Below are 26,163 nucleotides of genomic sequence, written 5' to 3'. Positions count from 1 at the left end.
GTTCCAGGTAGAACTCTTTTGGGTTCCATGATGAACCCTCTGTGTAAAGGGTTCTACATGGCACTCAAATAATGCTTGACAGGACAACACTCTCACAGTTGCATAACGTTCACATTTATTTGGTTTCAAATCCTAACACATTCTAAACATTCATTTAACACGTATGGATCACATTCATCACAGGTAGTAACAAGAGCAGAGGAGAAAGGTTTTAAAAAAAGAACAAAAAAGAAAAACATGGCAGATAAAAATGGCATGTATTTCATCTGCATATCTAGTGGTATCTTCACATTCAATGGAAAAACATTATGATATTGTTCCCAGAGATACATTATGATTTTATCTGCTCTTCTAGTTGCCTTAGACATTCCCCATTGTGGGCTCGCTGATGAGGAGCCTCCGTGAATGAATTGTTATAACACTGAATAAGCTTGTTAAAACACTTTTATAACACAAAACTCATTCACCAGTTATTATTGAGAGGAGTGAGAAAAAGCATGTAAACAACAGCAAATGGCAGTTTGGCCAAAGTTACATTCTAATTGATAATCACTCACAAGCAGCATTATAAATATCAAACATGATACTGATCATTTCACTCTTTACACTTCACAAGTAGATTGTTTGGTACATCAAAACAACTATATCAATATAGTGAAGGAACACAACACATTGATTGGAATACAATACTTATTAATATGACACTACAAAGTAAACTGATTCAAGTTGAGATTCCTGTCGAAATTCTTTGGTATGGTAATCATGACAAGGTGGTAGATAAGATCAGTTTTCATTGATCAGTGAGGTATGATGTTGTTAATTACATAATCAATCATGCTGTTGGAAAATATATGATGATCACAGAAAAAAAGTGGTTAGAGTAAATGTAAAGTGGCAAGGTGGTCAAACTAACTCCCACCCACTAAGGCCTAGGCGACAGTTTGTCCTGAGGTAGCACGGAATAGCATATGAGGCAACATTTACATGTACAATAGGTAACAGTGAGAGGTAACTGGATAAAATAAGAGACACAAAATAACAGAACATTGGTGCAATAACCACATTTCCATTCAAATGTTTTAGGCGAGTAAAGTCATACGGTATAAAAAAAATCCCGACAGCTGTGATGGAAACAGGACATTTCGGTAGTTTTATAAATGCCGACAGATAATTTGTTAGTTCGACATGGTGGGATCTTTTCGTGTCAGTAAAATTCATTATGCAAGAAATGGTGGTGAAACGCATTTATGCACAAATATTGATATAATAACCATCACATCGAAGTAAACTTGGAGTCACACAATGATATGGTGTATGGTCCTCCCGCTACGACTCAGGAAATCATGCAGTTTATTAGGCTACAGATTAAATAATGTATGATGGAATGTTAAAGGTGATGAGCTTTACGCTCCTTTCCAATAAATATTGAGGGGCTGACATGATGATCGATGCTTGACTGGTTTGAAAAATAAAAATATTCTCGCTCTTATCCATAATAATCTCATAATACGTACAGCCTACCTGCACTGTATGTGCGAGCTGTTGGCTAGAGCACACGTGCCAACACCAGAATAGTCACATGTGCCATTTAGCGCAACAGTTTTTGTGACAAAACTATCCGTAGAGCTGAAAATGCGATAGAAACACTTTGAAATGTAGATTTCTATTTGGTAAATGAAAATTGAAGCAAAAAAGTACATTTTCTGTGCACTAACGCAAGTCCGTTTGGTGGAAACACCACTGGTGGGAAATGCACATATTTTCTTTATGCGGATTTTAGAATATTTGCAAGAAAATCTGTCACCAATTGGATGGAAACCTAGCTATTGAAACCAATGAATATAATTTTTTTTAAAGCATTACCTGTGTGAAAGTAAGATACGTGATGACACAAAAAAGAGGTAGTTTCAGTATAGAAATTGCAAATGACATATCCATTATCGGTGAAAACACATTCTAGAAAATAATAGAACGCTAATGAGAATGTAATACATGTATTTCAAAACATGAAAGTGGCAAACAGTCGTGGAGGTGGCTGAAAGGTAGGTAGCAATGTGACGTTAGATTTTAAAAGCGACTGCTAGGAATGATCTGCCACTAAGGGTCTCTATATTTACGTATGATGGACATAGTAACAGTGTATGGGGACAGCAGCACTGGGCTAGGGTCTCACACACATGTCCCCTAAGAAGTTCTGATCCCTGAGTTTAGGCATGCCATGTGTACTAAGCCCCCCAGACCAGTGGCTGGCTGCTCCCCACCATGACTGGAACACTTCAATGTTCTCGGGCTTTGTTTACTGATGGTAAACTCAAAGAAAAGTAGGAAGCCACAATGTCTGACTCCCTTCTAATATCTGAGGTGAAACCTTATCACTTCTGTTCCAAAGGATACTGGGGAATACAATAAAGGCTTTGCCTATGGAAAGATCATGCATAAATATCCATATACAGTGCATTCAGAAAGTATTCAGACACCTTGACTATTTTCATAGTCCTTATTCTAAAATGGATTAAATAAAAAAAATCTCATCATTCTACACACAATACCCCATAATGACAAAGCAAAAAACAGAAATACCTTAATTACATAAGAATTCAGACCCTTTGCTATGAGACCTGAAATTGAGCTCAGATGCATCCTGTTTCCATTGATCATCCTTGAGATGTTTCTACAACTTGATTGGTGTCCACCTGTAGTAAATTCAATTGATTTGGAAAGGCACACACCTGCCTATATAAGGTCCCACAGTTGACAGTGCATGTCAGAGCAAAATCCAAACCATGAGGTTGAAGGAATTGTCCGTAGAGCTCCGAGACAGGATTGTGTTGAGGCACAGATCTGGTGAAGGGTACCAAAACATTTCTGCAGCATTGAAGGTCCTCAAGAAAACAGTGGCCTCCATCATTATTAAATGGAACAGAGCTGTCCGCAAACTGAGCAATCGGAGGAGAAAGGTCTTGGTCATGGAGGTGCCCAAGAACCCGATGGTCACTCTGACAGAGCTCCAGAGTTCCTCTATGGAAATGGGAGAAACTTCCAGAAGGACATCCATCTCTGCAGCACTCCACCAATCAGGCCTTTATGGTAGAGTAGCCAGACGGAAGTCACTCCTCAGTAAAAGGCACATGACAGCCCACTTGGAGTTTGCCAAAAGGCACCTAAAGGACTCTAAGAACATTAGAAACAAGATTCTCTGGTCTGATGAAACCTATATTGAACTCTTTGGCCTGAATGCCAAGCCTCACGTCTGGAGAAAACCTGGCACCATCCCTACGGTGAAGCATGGTAGTGGCAGCATCATGCTGTTGGGATGTTTTTCAGCGGCAGAGACTGGGAGATTAGTCAGGATCGAGGGAAAGATGAACGGATCAAAGTACAGAGAGATCCTTGATGAAAACCTGCTAAAGAGCGGTCAGGACCTCAGACTGGGGCGAAGGTTCACCTTCCAACAGGACAACAAACCTAAGGACACAGCCAAGACAACGCAGGAGTGGCTTCAGGACAAGTCTCTGAATGTCCTTGAGTGGCCCAGCCAGAGCCCGGACTTGAACCCGATCTGACATCTCAAATACAGACTCGAGGCTGCAATCACTGCCAAAAGTGCTTCAACAAAGTACTGAGTAAAGGTCTGAGTAAAGGGTCTGAATAATTACTTAAATGTGATATCTGTTTTTTATTTTTATTAAATTTGCTTTGTCATTATGGGGTATTGTTTGTAGATTGATGAGTAAAAAAAAACTATTGAATCCATTTTAGAATAAGGTTGTATAGTAACAACATTTTGAAAAACATTATTTCCTTTGGGACTGTGACATCAAGTTGATAGAATCACATCCAACATCTATCAGAAAGAATTAAAAATAAAAGAAATGATAGGGGTCTTTTTCACTCCAAAAAACTAAATACATGAATTGTATCACAACAAAACATGGAAAGGTGGCTAATTGAAACTACTGAAACAAAGAACACTGCATTGGTGAAAGTATTCAAAGCGTAGTTCAGGACATTAGATGGTACAGTGTAGTACAGTGTTAAGGCTAAGACGATATAGACAGACTTGTTTAGACCCAGTGATGGAGGCAGCAATCGTAAGCCCACCTGTTGATTGAGGTTAGCTTGGTTATGCTCAGAGTGGAAAAGAGACCTCTCTGACCTTACTGATGTTAAGTCCTGTCTCCGACCATCTTCCGACAAATAAGATAAACACTGAACTGGGAGCAACAGTTAAAGTCTTAAAACATGCCCTTAAACAACAGCCACTTTCATAAAACAGAAAAAAACAGAAAAATAAAACACTTTCTAAAAGGACCTACAATGTCCAGAATTCTACAATTAAGAATCCCACAAGTACATCAGCATAGTGATCACTGAGTAACTCATGAATGCAATACATAACACTCACTTTACCCTGTTTAAATACCGGTCCACAAGGACCTGAGAGAGAGGAGAATGCAGGGTGGGCACTTTGCCATGGTAATGGTCAAAGAATGTCTCCTGCCTCACCACAGCATGCATAAAAGAGAGTCATTGCAAGGACTGCATTGCTCCAAAGTTTTAAACAATGGTTGTTATGAAACTGCTAACGGTTGGTTGAAATGATCATCTCGTACTTCAAAAATAAAGAACCTATTTCTTTATATAGCTTTTTTTAAACAATGTGTACAAGCCAGAAGTAACCTCTAGTCTGTCAACCCAGACCAGATTACTAGACAAGCCCCTAATGTCTCCTCCATCTCTCCTCTGTTGCAGCCAAAATAGTCATCTGAGCATTCTAAACCCAACACTGTCTACAAATGTAGTAGAAAAAATGAACAAGCCAGCATTTCCTTGTAGCCTAACTGTGCGGATCGGACCACCAACCCAGTGAGCATGTGCAGAGGCTCAGGTTTGGGCAAGGAAGTACCAGTGGAGGGCTGAGAGCCAAGATGGGTTGTATGTCTGGAGGAATAGATGGGTGCAACAGGGACTAGGAGAGAAGAGAGTGGAGCCCTTGTTTGTGGTGTCTCAGCCTAGGGGTTAGGATAAGAACGAGCTACACTGTCTGTCTGTCCAGCAGAAGGTCTCCCCTCTGGCTCTTACACAGATTGATTCATTTCTTATCCTGGTCCTTCATTGATAAGATATCATTACACTGAGCTATCGACTAATCACCAATCTATGGGTGCTGCTTAAAAAAACTTTGCATATCACTTTGGTCAAAAACAATTCTCATTCAAGCTAATAACAAATTTCCCCTACCCCTGCAACTAAATTTGCTCTGCAGTCTATTATTGTAGAAAATACCCATATGCTTGTTTCTATGAAGATCCCACAATCCCACCCAATTTCACCTCACTGAAAGACAAGGAATGTTACATTGACCAGGCCATCCCTACAGGATGTTTGTTTGTGGATTGTATGAAAGAGTGTACAAAAATACTACAAGAAGTGAGAAAATACACCAGTACTAGTGGGAAATTCAGGACATTCATTTGTTGATTGTGGGGTTGAATGCTTTTCTATCTTTGGTTCAAATGAATATGCAGCAATGCCTTTGGTCAATGTCATGGTAAAGGCCGACTTATCATCTATGATTCAGGAGTTTACAGCATTTACAGGGATTTGATTTAGACTGGGCAACCTCTTAATTTCAAAACAGCGAGAAAAAGGTACCTGAAAATAGCAACATCATCTTCCTGAGGTAGTCTCAAAACACTTGTCATCTCATTTATACCCGTCCCCATTCCGAATAAAATAAATCGTAAAAATCTAGTTCTAACAATGGCAACACCGACACGTTGAGCAATCGGATACATATTTGTAAACTCCAAAGACCAATGCATCTATGTGCATTTAGTTTGAACAGAAGCATGTGCACAGCGTAAATCAGCATACATTCAGCTCTGTCGTGTAATAAATATATAGAGAACAAAAATTGCTTGTCACATTCACAGGAAGGGGGACCAGTCCCTTGCCCCACCCCCCAGGCAAGATCCTTGTCAAGGGGCGGTCCTGGGGCCGGGGTGCGGGGCTCAGTTCCCGGGGGAGGTACCAGTAGTAGTCAGGCAGGGAGAACTTCCTGTCCTGTTGCTGATGAAGCTGGATTTGCAGGAGTGCAAAACTGCTTTAAACAAGAGGGGGAGCTGTTCCAGAGGAACGTTCACCAGTTTCCCTGGAAAAAAACACGTTTTTTACAGGATGTGAGTACAGAACAATTATCCTATCGCCTACCTTGCTGTGGACCTTTATATTAGCATGTCATAAAATACAACGCCCTCCATGCCAATCCCCATGCCCCAACTTACCTGCCATGAAACGGATCTCTGGCAGACACATCATGATCTCAGGGAAGCGTTTGGGCTGTTGAGGGTACTTGTACTCAGTGTAGTCCTGACACACGTACCAGTAGCGCTTGTTCAGTTGCTCCAACTGGGAGACATTAGTCAGACCACGGATATCTGCACAGACAGGAACACATTGAGGACCTTAGCTATATGTACTGTATGTGTGACGTTTTCATCCTTTTTATTTAATAAAGCATTTGAGCAGCAGAGCAGTTTTTGAAATCCTGTTGGAACAGTGCTGTGTCTGGCTGGCTGTGCATGTGTGTGTGTTACCTTGGTTCAAGAAGTTGATGGCTTTCATGCAGGCGTACTCCTCGTTGCTGACCTTCAACTGGTGGAACTTGCGGAACAGATAGATCAGCCTCTCCATCAACTCCATGCTATCCTCACTGAACCTTGGGGGGGACGCATACAAAAACATGGTGAGATTGTGAAATGTGACACACACAAAAACAAAACATACACAAAAAACACAAAATCAACAAGACTTCCAGCTCTCATACACACTCGCACACGCTACAGAAGTGGAAGACTTCAAGGAAGAAAAAGTTAAAATAGAGTAGAATCATGATAATGTGAGAGTTGATTCATAATAAGAAGATGAGGGGAAATTAAAGGGGGAGAAGTGGATTATGTCTGATCCCCTACAAGTGATTAGGGACATTCATCTCACTAACTAAACATTTCCTGTAGCTTTAAGCAGGGGCAAAATTTTGGTTTTAGAAGCGGGTGGGGGGGGGGAAATGTTTTTTTTTTTCTCCAGTCAGATAAACACTCCAAACAGTCTACCTGACCACTCAGAGACGTCCGCATGGTCCTAAAGCCAACTGTTGCCTCGTTTTGTATCACATTCCAATGATAAAACAGGGGGGGACAAAAATGCAATTTCAGAATGGGGGGGGGGGCATGTCCCCCCATCCTCAGTGAAAAATTGTGGCCCTGGCTTTAAGGAGCAGATACTAAAACATGTCAAACTGAATAACTGATCTCATCGATGTCCATGCCTGTCTCTACACTACAGCTCCCCTTAGATCTGGGTCTCTTTAACTAATATCTTTAGTACATGTGCCTACACAGCGTTTAGCACTTCTATAGTTAGTCAGACACCTTCTCCTTGAATGGGAAAACTGCAGAAAAATGGGCTACTGCAACACAACCCAGCCGTAAATTCAATAGAAAATTAGGAGCAAGTGTGCCATAAGGTCAGATAACTCTGGTCTGATTTACACACAACTAAGCCCCCACAGTATTATGGCCAATCTAATACTGTATTTCATAATGGCCCAGACTGTGCTAGCCACAGTCCTGAGGAGTTGTCTGCTTCACGGGCCAGTTCATTTGGCACACGTCCAATGCCAATATACCCATGTGTAATGGTAGAGACATCATAGCCTTTAAAGATAGTGAACTGACAGTGTGGAATGATGGTCACTATAGGAGGTTGTTGTTGCAGAAGGAAACACAACTCAACTTTTGACATGATCCCCTCTCTTTAGAGCCCTGTTCAACCACCACACCTCCAAAAATACTACAATAACATAAGCCTAAGTGAGCGAACAATATTGCATTGTAACCTCTGATGCATGAACACCAACACCAAATAAGAGTAGGGGCTCTCAGATAAATGGTCTCTTTCCATACATTGATAGCAAAATAAACCTATGAACGCATGGCCGGCGGGTATGGTCACCCCCAGTATCATTGTTTAACACTGACAGTGATCCCACTGCCTGGCAGTACTTGCCCCTGCAGCTCCTCATCAGAGGGAGTGTACTTGGCAGTGACGTCAGCCAGGTCTCCGAAGATCTGTGCACTGTAGATGGTGAGGCAGGACAGCAGGATCAGCTCCTGCCAGGTGGAGCTGAGTAAACAGGTGTAGTCCTCGATAGACAGCTCACAGAAGAACGGCAGCTTCTTGATCCACGAGATCTGACGAAACAGCAGCTCGTCGGCCAGACGACACAGCAGCGCAAACAACTCCACCTGAGTCACCTTGTACCTGACATACATAACAGGGAGACAGAGAGACGCGGATGTGAATATCAACAGGATTCATAACAGCATGCTGTTCATATTATTGTACTGGGCCAGGAGCTTTGGCTGACCTGGTCAAATGGTCAGAAAATTCCTATTGTAAAATGGAACACACATTTCTAAAACACATTTCCGAATAGATGTCTGCTGAAATTGTTATGTGAAATACATGCCACACTTCCATTGCACAGCAGAAATGTCAGGTTAAGCAGGCCTACTCACCCGTCCTCTATCAGCATGGGGGTGGCCAGTGGAGCCAGGTCCTCTGCAGCCACAAGCTGCATCACCAGGGGGTGGGACTGGGGGTAGAGGCTGCGGGGCTGGGGGGCCAGCAGGCCTGACTGGGCAGCGTAGCTAAAGAGGTGAGGTAGCAGCTGGTAGGGGGTGTTCATGGGGGTGTTGATGTACTGGTCCCTGGCAGCAGCCGTGTAGCCACCACCCATCTCTAAAGAACGACTGGACAGAGAAAACACAATGGTCAGATACTCATTCAAATAAATACTGTACTTACACTAAACGCCATCAATTATGTTTTGGTATCTCATAAGTGTGCCTTTGTTGTTGAGATTTTATGAGTAACTGTTTCTATGCACATCTAACATAATCAGAGTACATGGTTGATTTAGATACATTGATGGTTACACAGAGAGATGTAAATACCACTATGTTTGGCCTTGCTGCTTGCAGATAGACACTATGCATGTCTCCAAGAACAGCAGATAATGGGCTGAATTCAATCTACAGATACCGCTGCTAAGTCTCAATAGATTGCATTCAGGCATTCTTTCGGTAGAAAACTTGGCAAAAACTTGTCTAAAACTAGGCAATGAGGTGTTACAATGTCAGGGGCAGTTAATTATCTCATAAATGGACTAACTGCTGACAATGTTTACGATGCTCCCTCATGTAGCCGAGTCGCTAACTCACTTGGATGATAGAGTGGAAGCAGGTGATGGCTGGTTGCCCTCGGAGGCGCCGTTGCTAGGAGAACTGTGGTCACTACTGTCACCGTTGTTGCTCCAGGTGTGCTCCGGCAGACTGGCTTCCTCCTTGAACTCCTGTCCCGACATGATCCGCTCAATCTCTTCATCTGTGATCTGAGAGAGAGAGAATGAGAGTGAGAGAGAGCAGAGAGAGAGGGAGAACAGAGATAGAGAGAAGGACAGAAAAAGAACAGAGACAGAAGGTTGGATTGAGAGAGAGTAAGAGGCATCTGAATTGATTAACATAACACTGTTATCCAGGGTATAATTATCCTAGGAAAACTTTTTCCACAGAGGCACAAGGAAACACACACACACACACACACACACACACACACACACACACACACACACACACACACACACACACACACACACACACACACACACATGTTTGTTTGTTTGACTATTCTTGTCGGGGCCAAACAATTGATTGATTTGATTCCCATTCAATATCCTATTTTCCCTAACCCCTAACCTAACCCTAACCTTAACCCTAACCCTAACCCCTAAGCCTAAAATAGCATTTTTCCTTGTGGGGAGTGGCAAAATGTCCCCACTTTGAATGTTCCTCCGAATGTTCCTTGAATTACTATCCTTGTGAGCACTTCTCATCCTCACAAGCATAGTAAAACCAAAAACACACACACACACACACACACACACACACACACACACACACACACACACACACACAGACAGACAGACAGACAGACCATGGCTGTCCTTACCACTTCATAAGCACTATACAGAGAACATAATCTACAAAGCCATTTGCAGAGCATTAGCATATCAAGACTAAGAGCCTCTTCACACTTACTACACATTCTTGAAAAATACCATCGGCTACTCCTATTACTTAAATGTAAACTTGTGTACTTGCTACGTCTCAACCGCTACCTCTGGAGGTAGCTCACAACACTCGCCCAACAGTTGCCCTCCTTAAAGCAGGGCAGTGTAAACAGAATTGTCTCGTTGAGCCAACACTCCTACAGCATAAATGGTAATAGCAGAGCAATGTTTTCGAAACAGCTGAAATGTATAGACATTTTCCTAATGTTTCAGACTTGTTTCATTGAGTTTTTACCTGAAATTGCAGTAACAGCCTGCTACATTCTGAAATTGTCGCAGTAGCTTCCGTCTGCACTGAGCCACATAAAACTATGGAAGCCCATCCCCACCACCAAAAACATGTCAAATGTAGATCATACAAATAGGATCTGTTTTTGTGTTTTTCATTTGTAACGTGTGGTGATTTCAATGGTGGAACCACAGGTCCCAGAGTAGTAGGGGGAACATGTTTTCCTGGGGCCCAGAGTTTTTCCTGATCTGGTAGTAGGCTAACCTAACCAACTCCGGACCCTAGTTGTAGCGTATTAAAAAGATATGTCATCACTATTGTGTGGGTTGATTAATTCCAGTCAATAATTTTGAATTAAAAAGGCCTAAGTAGCCTAGCCACCCGAAGTCTGAAAAGAAACAAATTTGATCACATTCACATTTTCTCAGAACACAAATAAATAGGCTTATTTTAGGCTATAAATACATAGCTTAAGCTGTAAAAACAGGATAAAAATGTAACCTGGTTTGTTGTAATGTTGTAAGGTAGGCCTACTGTACTTTTATACTCGTATGAGAGGGTTAATTGTTCATTTCTGATAGGCTAATGTGACTTGATGAAGACATGATGTTATAGCAACTCTGTGCTTATGTCTTGAAGCTAAAATGTATTGAGTGTAGCCTACCAACGAGAAAATAAACCCTTTAATTGTCTGCACATTGTTGTCTTATTCAAGACTGTAATACGGTTTGGTTGCATTATTCAATAGTGTAACATGTTTAAGAAGAAAACTATATGTCATTGTTGAATAGTTTGTGCTTACTGGATAGTGGCTACTGTGACATTTACGGTGAATTTGAGCTGTGGAACAAGAATTTGCGTTACCAGAAATGTAACGAACTGTAAGGCAAGGGTGAAATGTGAATGGAAAAGTACTATTTTCTTTTAAAACCCCGCTCCTCAGACATTCCTTTATATCTCCTTCAAGACATTTTCCCTGATATGAGATTTGACGATCAATCCACACCAATACGCATTCTTTCACACACTTGCTAATTTACATGCATGCATTTCAAAGCAATATAATTTAGTCTTAAAGGCAATTACTCTATCTATCTTGGCTATGCCTAAATTACTATTGAAAAGCATGGCTAATTCTCCATCTAATATTAATGGCATAGATGGAACATTGTAAATAATGACTGGTGCTGCAAGCAATAAGGGATGCTGATTTGCCCAATTACCTTGTTCAAAGCCAGCTAATGAAATTCTAAGTGAATATGAACATTAAAAAATCACTGTCAACAATGGGTTCTAAGCTAATTCAACTGAAATGGAACGGATTCAAATTCTGAAATATCAAAGGCACTGTTGAAAACTAATAGTTAGCTGTAGTAGAGTGCACAGTGAACATTTACCTGGACAGGCCCAATACTTTTGTTTCTCCCTCCTGGCATCCCATCTTCCCTGATTGCTGGAAAACACAAGGAACAGCCATAAGCACCCCAACAAGATATATGGGGAAGAGGTGCAGGGCATACACAACACAAAGTACAATTAAAATAGTATGTTTGGGTTTCATAACACAAAGTCTAATTCCTAGGGGGTTGTGATGGCAACGTTTGTACTATGGCTCCACCTGGTGGTGGCTGCTATGATTGTGCCGCAGGAGAAAATCAAGAAATAGTACAGTGAAACGAGAACATTCACTTACCCAGTCAATCCAGCAGAGGGCACTAGCTACATAACTACAGAGCTGGGGGGTCTGATTGAGAGCTGAAAGTTCTTGGAGCTATTCTAATTTAATCTGTGGTTCTAGAACAATCTATGGTTCGAGTACAGTAAATTCTAATGTGTGGCTCTCATCTGCTTGTCACTCTGCCTCTTTGGTCTCCCCTTACCTTTGCGGTTCATTCCCATCTGTAGACACTTGAGCAGACGGCAGTATTGGCAGCGGTTGCGTTGCTTGCGCGACATTTCGCAGTTTTTGTCTCGGCTGCATCGGTACACACGCTTGTTGCAGATGCTGCGCTTGAAGAAGCCCTTGCAGCCCTCACAGGAGATGATGCCATAGTGCAGGCCTGTGGCGCGGTCTCCACAGATAAGGCAAACACGTGGGTCAGCTGCATCATCTGACAAAAGAGACAGAATGACTGGTTAGAGCAGAAGACAGAACAGATATCTGACACATACACTACATGACAAAGTATGTGGACACCTGCTCGTCGAACATCTCATTCCAAAATCATGGGCAATAACATGGAGTTGGTCCCCCCTTTGCTGCTATAACAGCCTCCACTCTTCTGGGAAGGCTTTCCACTTGATGTTGGAATATTGCTGCAGGGACTTGCTTCCATTCAGCCACAAGAGCATTAGTGAGGTCGGGCGTCTGCTAAATGACTAAAATGTAAATGTAAAATGTGTAATACAGCTCTAACCATCATACTGTAACTTAGGGTCGCCAACCAGTGTCTAACCAGCTGAATGTGAGGAAGAATGAGCACAGAGAGTGCAGACATCTTATGTTTTATTTAGTATGTCTGAGAAGAGAAAGGACCAGGTTAAAGTAACACTTGCTGGCCTACCTGGTGATTCGTTTACAGGCTCTCCTTTCTCTGACATTGACACAGTGACAGCATCACGTAAACTCTTCAGAGTGTCTATAGTCTAACACCACTCAGTGAAACCTGACTAGATTCATTCCGATTTCAATAAATATAAATGACATTGAAACACAAGCCCACATAAGGTCTACAAATCAGTGAACATGCTGGAATTTGTGAGAATGGAATTTATTTGTGTTTAAATATATCAGACCAACTGTTTATTGATTCTCCAACTGGTAGTTTCATATCACAGCTGTCTTAGAAGACAAACACAGTGCATACCATTAACAGAGCCTTCATATTTCAGCCTTCAACTTGTTTCCTCGAAGGGTACATGGAGCAGCTTGTTTTTGCTGAGCGTTTCAAAATAGGAAATGTTGTATAGACGGCCAAGTGAGGGCAGTAATTTGGAACACATGTTGGGGATATTTGGGGGCTTGGGTAGAGGCTAGAGGGAGGGGCTGCCTTCGAGGAAGTAGTGGAACAGCATGTCCCAAATGAAGCACATTCAAAAATAATAGGTTAAATTACACAGTGTTAGCAACTTAACAACATGTGGTGGCCATGAGATACCCAGATGTGAAAACAGAATAAAGACAATATACCTACACTACGTGACCAAATATACGTGGACACTTTCTCGTCAAACATCTCATTCCAAAACCATGGGCACTAATATGGAGTTGGTCCCCCCTTTGCTGATATAAGTCTCCACTCTTCTGGGAAGGCTTTCCACTAGAGGTTGGAACATTGCTGCAGGGACTTGTTTCCATTCAGCCACAAGAGCATTAGTGAGGTCAGGCACTGATGTTGGGAGATTAGGCCTGGCTTGCAGTCGGCGTTCCAATTCATCCCAAAGGTGTTGGATGGGGATGAGGTCAGGGCTCTGTGCTGGCCAACCAAGTTCTTCCACACCGATCTCCAAAAAAACATTTCTGTATGGACCTCACTTTGTGCACGGAGGCGTTGTCATGCTGAAACAAGAAAGGGCCTTCACCAAACTGTTGTCACAAAGTTGGAAGCACAGAATCGTCAGTCAGCAATGGGTGTGGCTGAAATAGCCGAATCCACTCATTTGAACGGGTGTCTACATACTTCTGTATATATAGTGTAGCTTACTACAGTAGCCCTTAGCGCCAAATACCAATACCACTGATGCTAAATAGCTTTAGCTTCACATTCATCTCTATATAGTGACAATAGGTGTGTATGTGCATACATGCATGCATTCTTGCTTGTATGTGTCTGTGTGTGCATATGTTCCAGTGGGTGTGTGTGTTGGAGTTTGGATCATAGAGATATATACTTAAATCTAGAATCCTTAGTTGCTACATCTATTTTTGGACCTATACATTTATGATATATATCAATTGATTCTTGAATAGAATAACTTATAAATGCCTAATGAGCTAAGTTTAACTGCCGTACCCCATCAGAACCCAGAATATTAGCTTGTTTTACTCCAATGTTTGTAAACAATGTAAATGTAAACAAACACGTTATAGGCTCAAATCATGATTAAAACTATAGCTTTGATATCATGTATGGCCAGTCCTTGCATCCATAGCCCTGTCTGTGAATTTGAGTGGTTACATTTCCCCAGGCCCATCCCTCAGCTTTGTATCAAAACAGAGGCATCCCCACTCCTGTTTCACTAAAAAGCTAAGGGATGGTGATGGAGAAATATAACCACTCTCAAATTCATAGACCGAGCTGATGATATCAAAATGATAGTTTTGAGACTATATACAGTGTTTACTTTGTTTACATCTTATATTTTGGGTTCTTATGGGGAACGACAGTTGAACTAAGCTCATGAGGCATTTAGAAGTTATATTCTTCAAGAATCAATGGATACATATTATTAATTTGTGTTACCCTATCCACCAACAGCTGTCCAAAAATGTATGTAACTAAGGATTCTAGCTTGAAATGTATGACTTACAATTCTCTGGGAACTCCTGACATTCTTAGTTACTTTGCTAATCACCATAGAAACTGCACAATCTCCAGACCAGCACACTTCGAGGACACCAAAAAAGATGTTTAAAAATCTTAACTGGAAAAATCCCCATCTACCTCTAGGCTAGATGATAGAACTCACCATGTTGGCAGAGAATAAATGAACCTAAATTCCCTACTCTCTGCTGTCCACAGTGTTAGTGCTACCCTAGCCCAATAACGGACTAAAGGAGCCTAATGTTACTCCGTATAATCCAAGGATCTTACACATTCTGTTTAAAGGCGAATTGGCTCTGGCAGCCAAAACAACAAAATACTCCATCTAAACGTGAATAGATTCTCGGTTGCGGTAAGGTTCTAGCAAAATAAAACCTCTTAACTTTCATATTACATCAAAATAATTTCACAAATGCAAAATATACACTTACTGTACACTGTTTTAACAGTTGCAGTCGACAGTATTTTTCAATGACAACACGTTTGTGGTGTCAGTCTTCCGTTTACAAACATATCTAATAAGCACAGGTAGTTAACTCTGTTTTCCGTAAACAAGCACTGAAACATGGAAATATGGCCGTGTGAGAACCCTAACCCTATAAAGGTGTGTAGTAATTTAACATTTTGTTTTTAGAAAATTATTTGTCACTGATTTGAAAGATATGTTCCTTATGTTTCCAAAAGCGTATCACAAGCGATGCGTGTTAACGTTTAGAGCAAGCATTGGGGCTCTTAACAAAACTCCCCCGGCCAGAAGATACTATCGTCAATAGGCGCTGAAGGTAGCGTCTATGAATGGGCTTGTGCTACCCTATCCACTATCCACCAACACACAACACACCCCTCAACCCCCGCACCATCCCCCCTCATAAAAGCTCTGAACAGATGGGTTGATACCATGGTTACAGTGAATAGCCCAGCGGAGCAAAGGCTGCCTCCAGTTGGAATGTGTCCATGTGCTGATCTGTAGCATGGCTGGCTGAGCTCACAAGATAACACACAACAACTCCACCCTCACTGGCTTAGCTTCCTAACTATGATATCAGTTACCAAGACAGCCCATCCCAATTTCTGTTGGTCAGTTATCAATGACATGGGGGTTTATCGGCAGACTCAACAGCCTTGGTTTCTCAAATGACTGCCTCACCTGGTTCACCAACTACTTCTCAGATAGAGTTAAATGTGTCAAACCTGGCAGTCTCTATGGGGGTGCCACATGGTTCAGTTCCCGGGCTGACTCTTTTCTCTGTATATGTCAATGATGTTGCTCTTGCTGCTGGGAATTCTCTGATCCACCTCTACGCAGACGAAACCATTCTGTATACTTCTGGACCTTCTTTGGACACTGTGTTCACAAACCTCCAGACAAGCTTCAATGCCATACAACACTCCTTCCGTGGCCTCCAACTGCTCTTAAATGCTTGTAAAACTAAATGCATGCTTTTCAATCGATCGCTGCCCGCACCCGCCCACCCGACTAGCATCACTCCTCTGGACGGTTCTGACTTAGAATATGTGGACAACTACAAATACCTAGGTGTCTGGTTAGAATGTAAATTCTCCTTCCAGACTCACATTAAACATCTCCAATCCAAAATTAAATCTAGAATCGGCTTCCTATTTCACAATAAAGCCTCATTCACTCATGCTGCCAAACATACTGTAACGGCTGTCTTCGGGTAGAGAGGACCAAAACGCAGCAGGAATGTGGATGCTCATCTTGAATATTTATTGAATGTAAAGTGAACACCAAAACGAAGAACGACAGACCGACAGTTTAACAGGCTATACACTTAACAGCAGTGCTAAAGACAACTACCCACAAAATACCAAACCAAACACACACCTATATATAGGACTCTCAATCAGAGGCAACTAGAAACATCCTGCCTCCAATTGAGAGTCCAACACCCAATCCTAAACATAGAAAAACTAAACTAGACAGAACGTAGAAATACATACAAAACACAAACACTCTGCCACGTCCTGACCAAAACTAATACAATTACTCCCTCTGCTGGTCAGGACGTGACAGTACCCCCCCCCAAAGGTGCAGACCCCGAATGCACCTCAAAAGAAAACACAAAAACCCCCAAACAACAAAAATATCCCCCTAAACTAAAGGGAGGGAAGGGAGGGTGGCTGCCGTCAACGACGGCACCTGTGCTACACTCCCCCTCCCCAACCCACCTATCCTGGAGGTGGCTCTGGTTCAGGCCTACTGCCCTCTAGACTGTAGACAGACTTGCTTGGCTCCGGACCGTAGGCAGACTCCTTCAGTTCCAGGTCGTAGGCAGACTCATTCCGTTTCACGCTGTAGGCAGACTCATTTAGTTCACGGATTGCTGACAGACTCCCTCGGTTCCGGGTCGCGGGCAGACTCAACCGGTTCCGGGTCGCGGGCAGACTCACCCGGTTCCGGGTCGCGGGCAGACTCACCCGGTTCCGGGTCGCGGGCAGACTCACCCGGTTCCGGGTCGCGGGCAGACTCACCCGGTTCCGGGTCGCGGGCAGACTCACCCGGTTCCGGGTCGCGGGCAGACTCACCCCGTTCCGGAGTTGCGGGTCACAGGCAGACTCAACCGGTTCCGGGTCGCGGGCAGACTCAACCGGTTCCCGGGTCGCGGGCAGACTCAACCGGTTCCGGGTGGCGGGCAGACTCACCCGGTTCCGGGTCGCGGGCAGACTCACCCGGTTCCGGGTCGCAGGCAGACTCACCCGGTTCCGGGTCGCAGGCAGACTCACCCGGTTCCGGGGTTGCGGGTCGCAGGCAGACTCACCCGGTTCCGGACAGTGGGCCGTCTACCCTGGTTCCGGACAGTGGGCCGTCTCCCCTGGTTCCGGACAGTGGGCCATCTCCCCTGGTTCCGGACACTCTGGACGAGGCACTGTTGCCGGATACTCTGGACGAGGCACTGTTGCCGGACACTATGGACGAGGCACTGTTGCCGGACACTCTGGACGAGGCACTGTTGCCGGACACTCTGGACGAGGCACTGTTGCCGGACACTCTGGCCTGGTCTGACGCACTGGAAGTCTGATGCGTGGGGCTGGTAGTGGAGGTACCAGCCTGGGGACACGCACCTCAGGGCTAGTGCGAGGAGCGGGAACAGGCTGAGTAGGACTAGGCTGACTTATTGGAAGCTTGATGCGTGGTGCTGGTACTGGTCGTGCCAGACTGGAGGTACGCACTTCCGGGTCAGCACGAGAGGCGGGAACTGGACAGACTGGGCCATGGAGGCGCATAGGTGGTCTTGCTCGCACCTCCTGCACAACCCGTCCTGGCTGGGTGGAACTAGCAGCCCTGTACGAGCGGGGCGTACCGGCGACCAGACACGCTGCGCAGGCATCCTCCTACCAGGCGACCAGACACGCTGCGCAGGCATCCTCCTACCCGGCGACCAGACACGCTGCGCAGGCATCCTCCTACCAGGCTGGATGCCCACTCTAGCATGGCATCTGCGAGGGGCTCGAAAAACTCGCACTGGACTGTGCGTACGTATGGGCGAGATCATGCGCACTTCCTCATAACTCGGCGCCCTCCACTCCATACGTTCCTCCCTGTAAGCACGGGTAGCTGGCTTATGGCTCTTCCTTGGCCTAGCCAATCTACCCGTGTGCCCCCCCCAAAAAAATTATTGGGGGTGCCTCTCGTGCTTCTCCCTCAGCGCGTATATGGCCTCATATCGACACCTCTCTGCCTTGGCCTCCACTATCTCTTCCCTTGGGCGACGGTATTCCCCAGCCTGATGCCAAGGTCCTGCCCCGTCCAGAATCTCCTCCCAGGTCCATTTCTCCCGCCAGTCCATATCGAATTGCCATTGCTCCTTACTCCGCTGCTTGGTCCTTTTGTGGTGGGTAGTTCTGTAACGGCTGTCTTCGGGTAGAGAGGACCAAAACGCAGCAGGAATGTGGATGCTCATCTTGAATATTTATTGAATGTAAAGTGAACACCAAAACAACAAAACGAAGAACGACAGACCGACAGTTTAACATGCTATACACTTAACAGCAGTGCTAAAGACAACTACCCACAAAATACCAAACCAAACACACACCTATATATAGGACTCTCAATCATAGGCAACTAGAAACACCTGCCTCCAATTGGGAGTCCAACACCCAATCCTAAACATAGAAAAACTAAACTAGACAGAACGTAGAAATACATACAAAACACAAACACTCTGCCACGTCCTGACCAAAACTAATGCAATTACTCCCTCTGCTGGTCAGGACGTGACACATACCCTCGTAAAACTCACTATCCTACCGATCCTTGACTTCGGCGATGTAATTTACAAAATAGTCTCCAACACTCTACTCAGCAAATTAGATGTAGTCTATCACAGTGCCATCCATTTTGTCACCAAAGCCCCATATATTACCCAGCACTGCGACCTGCATGCTCTCGTTGGCTGGCCCTCACTTCATATTCGTCGCCAAACCCACTGGCTCCAGGTCATCTATATGTCTTTGCTAGGTAAAGCCCCGCCTTATCTCAACTCACTGGTCACCATAGCAACACCCACCCGTAGCACGCGCTCTAGCAGGTATATTTCACTGGTCATCCCCAAAGCCAACTCCTCCTTTGGCCGCCTTTCCTTTCAGTTCTCTGCTGCCAATGACTGGAACAAATTGCAAAAATCACTGAAGCTGGAGACATATCTCTCTCACTAACTTTAAGCATCAGCTGTCAGAGCAGCTTCCTGATCACTGCACCTGTACACAGCCCATCTGTAAATAGCCCACTCAACTACCTCATCCCCATATTGTTATTTATTTTTGCTCCTTTGCACCCCAGTATCTCTACTTGCACATCATCATCTGCACATCTATCACTCCAGTGTTAATGCTAAATTTGAATTATTTCGCAACTATGGTCTTATTATTGCCTTACCTCCCAAATCTTACTACATTTGCACACACTGTATATAGATTTTTATTTTTTCTATTGTGTTATTGACTGTACGTTTGTTTATGTGTAACTCTGTGTTGTTGTTTTTGTCGCACTGCTTTGCTTTATCTTGGCCAGGTCGCAGTTGTAAATGAGAACTTGTTCTCAACTGTCCTACCTGGTTAAATAATGGTGAAATAAATAAAAATAAATAAAAGTTTGTTATCCCCTTTCTCATCATCCATTACTAAATAGGGAGTGTGCTTCAAACAGAATTCCCAAAATAAAGGAACATGAACTGGTTCCATCCTGAAAAACAGATGACCACTACTGGAAAAATATTAACAGTAAACCTAAAAATGTGAAGGTTTAGAGATCAATATGGGAGACTGCATTATGACATTTCATAAAGATACAGAGAGAAACAACCACAACTCAGGTCTTCAGCGCCATTCTCAGCTATTACACCATGACTAGCATAGAGTCCATAGTCAGTGAGCATACAGTACTAACAGAAGACTCTCTAATGCTTTCACTGGTATCTACCAACACTGTAATGAGTGCTGGGGTGGTTGGTTGTTGGTCCCATAACCCAGTCCTGAAGGAGCCTGGTGAGACCTCAGTTTTTGTGGGCCTGATTAATGCTACCTCATAGATTAACCCTAGCTGCTCTGAGCTAAGTCTCTCACTGACGGCCTTTGGTCAACCTGCACATCACATAGCCGTGAACTTTCCCCTCATACAGGCTCGTCCAGTTATGGGAAGCCTTTGTGAAAGGTGGTCAAGAACCTGTCCCTGGACTAACTCATCATATACAGTACCAGTCAAACGTTTGGACACACCTACTCATTCATGGGTTTTTCTTTTTTTTTAAAACTATTTTCTACATTGCATAATAATAATGAAGACACCAACACTATGAAAAGTGTTAAACAAATCAAAATATATTTTAGATTTTTCAGAGTAGCCACCCTTTGCCTTGATGACAGCTCTGCACACTCTTGGCATTCTCTCAAACAGCTTCACCTGGAATGCTTTTCCAAAAGTCATGAAGGAGTTTCCACTTATGCTGAGCACTTGTTGGCTGCTTTTCCTTCACTCTGCGGTCCAACTCATCCCAAACCATCTCAATTGGGTTGAGGTCGGGTGATTGTGGAGGCCAGGTCATCTAATGCAGCACTCCATCACTCTCCTTCTTGGTCAAATAGCCCTTACACAGCCTGGAGGTGTGTTGGGTGATTGTCCTGTTGAAAAACAAATGATAGTCCCACTAACGCAAACCAGATGGGTTGGCATATTGCTGCAGAATGCTGTGGTAGCCATGCTGGTTAAGTGTGCCTTGAATTGCAAATAAATTACAGACAGTGTGACTACCTCAAGAATCTGGTTGAAAGAATGCCAAGAGTGTGCAATGCTGTCATCAAGGCAAAGGGTGGCTACTTTGAAGAATCTCAAATATTAAATATTTCGATGGTCAGCCAACAGAAGCTAGATGAAGGGATCTGCCATTCAACTGTATTAGGGTAACATTTTGGAGTGACAGTGGAATCAACCAGTCACATTTTGACTTAATGGGTGGGACAACTAATGCTAGCCAGAGCAAGATGAGCTAAAATCTAACGAAGGAACATTAAATAAACCCTCTCAAAGTTTTTCAGCTAGTTGGACGTCAAAATTGCACTGATAAACGATGGCGAATTGTAGTCTCCTCGTCCTTCTGCAGCTTGCCTGCCAATGCATGCTTGCCCCAACCAAGCACCAAAGCTAACTGGCTAAAGTTGGCTAGCTTGCTAGCCAGCTACTTCCACACATAAATGAGAGAACACCTCACTCTGACCATTTTACTCGCTGTAGCATATTATCTAGAGCATTCTGGACTAACTATAACTTAATTTCCCCTACGTTTACTGACACCGGTCATATTCAGTGGGTGTTGCACGTTTGGAAATTCATCACTGGTTCTGCGCTCTGGTACACTCAGACAAGAGTGCTCAGAAATCGGAGTAGAGTAGTGAATTTGCGAACGCATGAGATATGCTAACTGGATAACAGTCGTTGAAGTTCTTGCTAGCTAACCAAATGACGCCTGCATCTCTAGGTGTGTATAGCCACCGAAAAACGATATGAGGGGAAAAAGTCAGTCACTCCCCCACTCCTCCAATGGCATGACATGACATCCTCCTAGCAGCTAGCTAGCTATCAACCTAATGTTAGGCTCTGTGTTTTTAGCTTGCTACATAAATAGATTCGCTAGCCTATTAGCCACGTTATGAATGACTTGTGATCATTCCCCTTGCTAGTTTGATTGTATTGACATTCCCAGTGCTAGTCACATTCATCTGTTTTTGTCCATAATATTGAATCATTGAAACTGAAACAGTGCATCCCGAATGGAGGCAGCAAACAATGTACCAGGCCAGCTGTGACTTACAACCTGATAGCAATATTTTTTGGATTACCAAGAAATGTATTGGTGAATTATATTAATCATGCATTGAACTGGATCCATCTATTCTGCCTACAATGCCTTAGTGTAAGTTATGGAATGCTGAGTCAAACAGAACCTATTTTTAAAACGTCTTACTAAGTTGGTTTTGTAGCATAAACTGGGAAATGTATATATTTTACTGATATTATGATTGTCTGTTTGTTTCATATCTGCAAAGTAGTTAAAATGCTGTGAGTTCCACTTTAAACTTTAGGTCAAACTTTGTGTGCTAGACGTGAAATGCTTTTTGCAATGGGAAGTAATAGTTGTAAACTTTGATTGGGAAATGGTTAATGGTTGAGTTTTTGTATTCTTATGATTAGGACCTATTGGCTTATTATGTCAGAGTTTATGGACTGTTTATGCTTTAACATCATGCTGTGTGTGACTGATGTCTTCCATCGGCTCATTTACACTGGTGTAGTGGTGCCTGGAGAAGTGTGTATACTGTAATTCTGCCAAAAAGTTCCTAAACGGCAACAGTGCAAAAAATCATGTTTGCCTATGATATTCTGCTGAAATTAGGCCATGTGTGAGGCACGCATGTGCATATATTCACTTGCCTTGCGACTGTGTAGGCCACTTTCTGCATGATTTCTCTATTATATTACATAATTGATTAAAAAAAACGGAAATATCACATTCACATATGTATTCAGACCCTTTACTCAGTACTTTGTTGAAGCACCTTTGGCAGTGATTACAGCCTCGAGTCTTCTTGGGTATGACCCTACAAGCTTGGCACACCTGTTTTTGAGGAGTTTCTCCCATTCTTCTCTGCAGATCCTCTCAAACTCTGTCAGGTTGGATGGGGAGCATTGCTGCACAACTATTTTCAGGTCTCTCTAGAGATGTTCTATAGGGTTCAAGTCCGGGCTCTGGCTGGGCCACTCATGGACATTCAGAGGCTTGTCCCGAAGCCACTCCTGAGTTGTCTTGGCTGTGTGCTTAGGGTTGTTGTCCTGTTGGAAGGTGAACCTTTGCCCCCGTCTGAGGTCCTGAGCACTCTGGAGTAGGTTTTCATCAAGCATCTCTGGACTTTGCTCCGTTCATCTCTACCTCGATCCTGACTAGTCTCCCAGTCCCTGACGCTGAAAAACATCCCCACAGAATGATGCTGCCACCACCATGCTTCACTGTAAGGATGGTGCCAGGTTTCCTCCAGACATACAGAGTTCAATCTTGGTTTCATCAGACCAGAGAATCTTGTTTCTAATGGTCTAACAGTCCTTTAGGTGCCTTTTGGTAAACTCCAAGTGGGCTGTCATGTGTCTTTTACTGAAGAGTGGCTTCCGTCTGGCCACTCTACCATAAAGGCCTGATTGGTGGAGTCCTGCAGAGATGGTTGTCCCTCTGGAAGGTTCTCCCATTTCCACAGAGGAACTCTGGAGCTCTGACAGAGTGACTATCGAGTTCTTGGTCACCTCCCTGACTAAGGCCCTTCTCCTCCCGATTGCTCAGTTTGGCGGCTAGCTCTAGGAAGAGTCTTGGTGGTTCCAAACTTCTTCCTTTTAAGAAAGATGGAGGCCACTGTGTTCTTGGGGACCTTCAATGCTGCAGAATTTTGTTGGCACCCTTCCCTAGATCTGTGCCTCAACACAATCCTGTCTTGGAGCTCTACGGACAATTCCTTCGATCTCATGGCTTGGTTTTTGCTCTGACATGCACTTCCTCTTCTTCTATGATATTATGGCGGTCCACAAACCAACATGTGTGGTCAATCACGGTTTACAACATTTCTATATCCTCCTACCTAAATCAGTTCTTCTGAAAAAAAAGAGCCCTACTAACTTCTAATAGACCCTGCTCCACTCCCAAAATCGCTTCCAAACTCCCCCAACCCCGTCCAACCTCAATGACCCTACACTTCAATCTTTCCCTCTCTTCAACATAATTACAACAATATAACAACACAACAACGCATGCGCCACCGTTTCACACTCCAGACACAAACCATTCCCATGCTTGCCAACCAGATGTAATAACAAGTTCAATGTATAATGTCCTAGGCGCAATCAAGCAAGCACCACCTATTTCTTCCTAATCTGACCTTTGAATCTTGGTCCACCAACCTTTCTTTGGAGGGCATATAAATGCTGGCCCTTAGGCTTAGCGTCCCATCTCTTCTGCCACACATCTATCAAAATGGCTTTCATCTTACATTTGGCCTCACCTCTACCCAGTGGAACATTAATATCAATTCTATCTTGTTTCAAAGATTTTTTGGATAACTGGTCTACAATTAAATTTCTGACATGCACTGTCAACTGTGAGACCTTATGTAGACAGGTGTGTGCCTTTCCAAATCATGTCCAATCAATTGAATTTACCACAGGTGGATTCCAATCAAGTTGTAGAAACATCTCAAGGATGGTCAATGGATACAGGATGCACCTAAGCTCAATGTCGAGTCTCATAGCAAAGGGTCTGAATACTTATGTAAATAAGGTATTGCAAAAATAGCTAAAAACCTGTTTTCGCTATGTCATTATGGGGTATTGTGTCTAGATTGATTAAAATCTATTTTATAATAAGGATGTAACGTAACAAAAAAGGGAAGGGGTCTGAATACTTCCTGACTGAATGGAAGCTTATAATTATTAGTTTTTTACTCCACTGGTCTCGGGAAGAAATTACGAGTCCTCACTTTCTGAGACCAGGTCAAGACCGAGTACAAATATATCTGACACCGAGACAAGACCAAGATACTCAATATGTTGTCAGAGACTGTGACAGGTCTCGAGTACTACAACACTGACTGCAATGTAATCAGAATCCTGCTATACAGATGTAGGATCTTAATTTGAGCCAGTTTGCTACAGCAGGAAAATAATCCTACACCAACAGGAAATTTTTATTATTATAATAATGAACTGGTATTTTTGTAGGGGTTTGATACATTTTCCGTAAGGGTAAATCAAGTCTAAAATGTCAAAGTGGTAAATACTTTGTAATTAATTTAAGCATCAGCTGTCAGAGCAGCTTACCGATCATTGCACCTGTACATAGCCCATCTGTAAATAGCCCACTCAATTACCTCATTCCCATATTGTTATTTCTTTTTGCTCCTTTGCACCCCAGTATCTCTACCTGCACATTCATCTTCTGCACATCTATCACTCCAGTGTTTAATTGCTAAATTGTAATTATTTCGCCACTATGGCCTTACCTCCCTAATCTTACTACATTTGTGCACACTGTATATAGACTTTTCTATTGTGTTATTGACTGTATGTTTGTTTATCTCATGTGTAACTCTGTGTTGTTGTTTTTGTCACACTGCTTTGCTCTATCTTGGCCAGGTCGCAGTTGTATATGAGAATTTGTTCTCAACTGGCCTATCTGGTTAAATAAAGGTGAAATAAAAAATATATATATATTTTTAAATGACAAACTTCAGATGCCTTTTTAAACTTCAAATACACTACATGTTTTAAATGTCCTGCATTGCATCAAATTAAGATCCTACATATGAAAGAGGTGCTATGTGTCCAGTTTTGCTCTAAGCCTACTATAAGAAGTAGAGTGGGCTTTCAGAGTCCAGAGTAAGGTTCATGTACTAGAGCTAATTAGCCAGAGCAGGAGGAATGTATGGGAGGATAAAGCCTCTCCCAGATCTACTGAATGGTGAATTGAAGACCTCTAAATCCCAGTGGGATTACCATTTAAATGGTATGAGGTTTAAATTCTTTCTCCTTAGGAAGCTCCTCAGAGGTTGTCATACTGTACACACACACACAATAGGGTCACTCGGTTCCCGCCAGCAGATTATAATTTAATCATTAGTTAATAACGTGAACACACCGGCAC

At 43.2% G+C, this 26,163-nt stretch overlaps 1 protein-coding gene across 4 annotated transcripts in view; it reads right to left on the bottom strand.

Moving 5' to 3' along the window:
- Positions 1-3,446: 3,446 nt before the first annotated feature.
- The window catches only part of nr6a1a (nuclear receptor subfamily 6, group A, member 1a), a 141,290-nt gene continuing 118,573 nt past the window's right edge, over positions 3,447-26,163 (bottom strand). For 2 of the 4 annotated variants that reach the window (XM_014171649.2, XM_014171648.2), the window contains exons 2-9: positions 12,305-12,535; positions 11,822-11,877; positions 9,288-9,457; positions 8,583-8,816; positions 8,071-8,325; positions 6,600-6,721; positions 6,288-6,440; positions 3,448-6,154 (exon numbers count right to left, since the gene is read on the bottom strand). In XM_014171649.2, the coding sequence (XP_014027124.1) occupies positions 6,015-6,154; positions 6,288-6,440; positions 6,600-6,721; positions 8,071-8,325; positions 8,583-8,816; positions 9,288-9,457; positions 11,822-11,877; positions 12,305-12,535 (1,361 nt within the window). In that variant the 3' untranslated portion in view covers positions 3,448-6,014. Of the gene's footprint in view, positions 6,155-6,287; positions 6,441-6,599; positions 6,722-8,070; positions 8,326-8,582; positions 8,817-9,287; positions 9,458-11,821; positions 11,878-12,304; positions 12,536-15,399; positions 15,712-26,163 lie in introns of those variants that run through there. The other 2 variants (XM_014171650.2, XM_014171647.2) reach the window with 2 other exon arrangements.

The sequence above is a fragment of the Salmo salar genome, chromosome ssa24 (assembly GCF_905237065.1).
Source record: "Salmo salar chromosome ssa24, Ssal_v3.1, whole genome shotgun sequence".
In the NCBI taxonomy this organism is placed as follows: domain Eukaryota; kingdom Metazoa; phylum Chordata; class Actinopteri; order Salmoniformes; family Salmonidae; genus Salmo; species Salmo salar.
The sequence above is the reverse complement of the archived record's forward strand: the minus strand, read 5'-3'. Positions and strand labels throughout refer to the sequence as shown.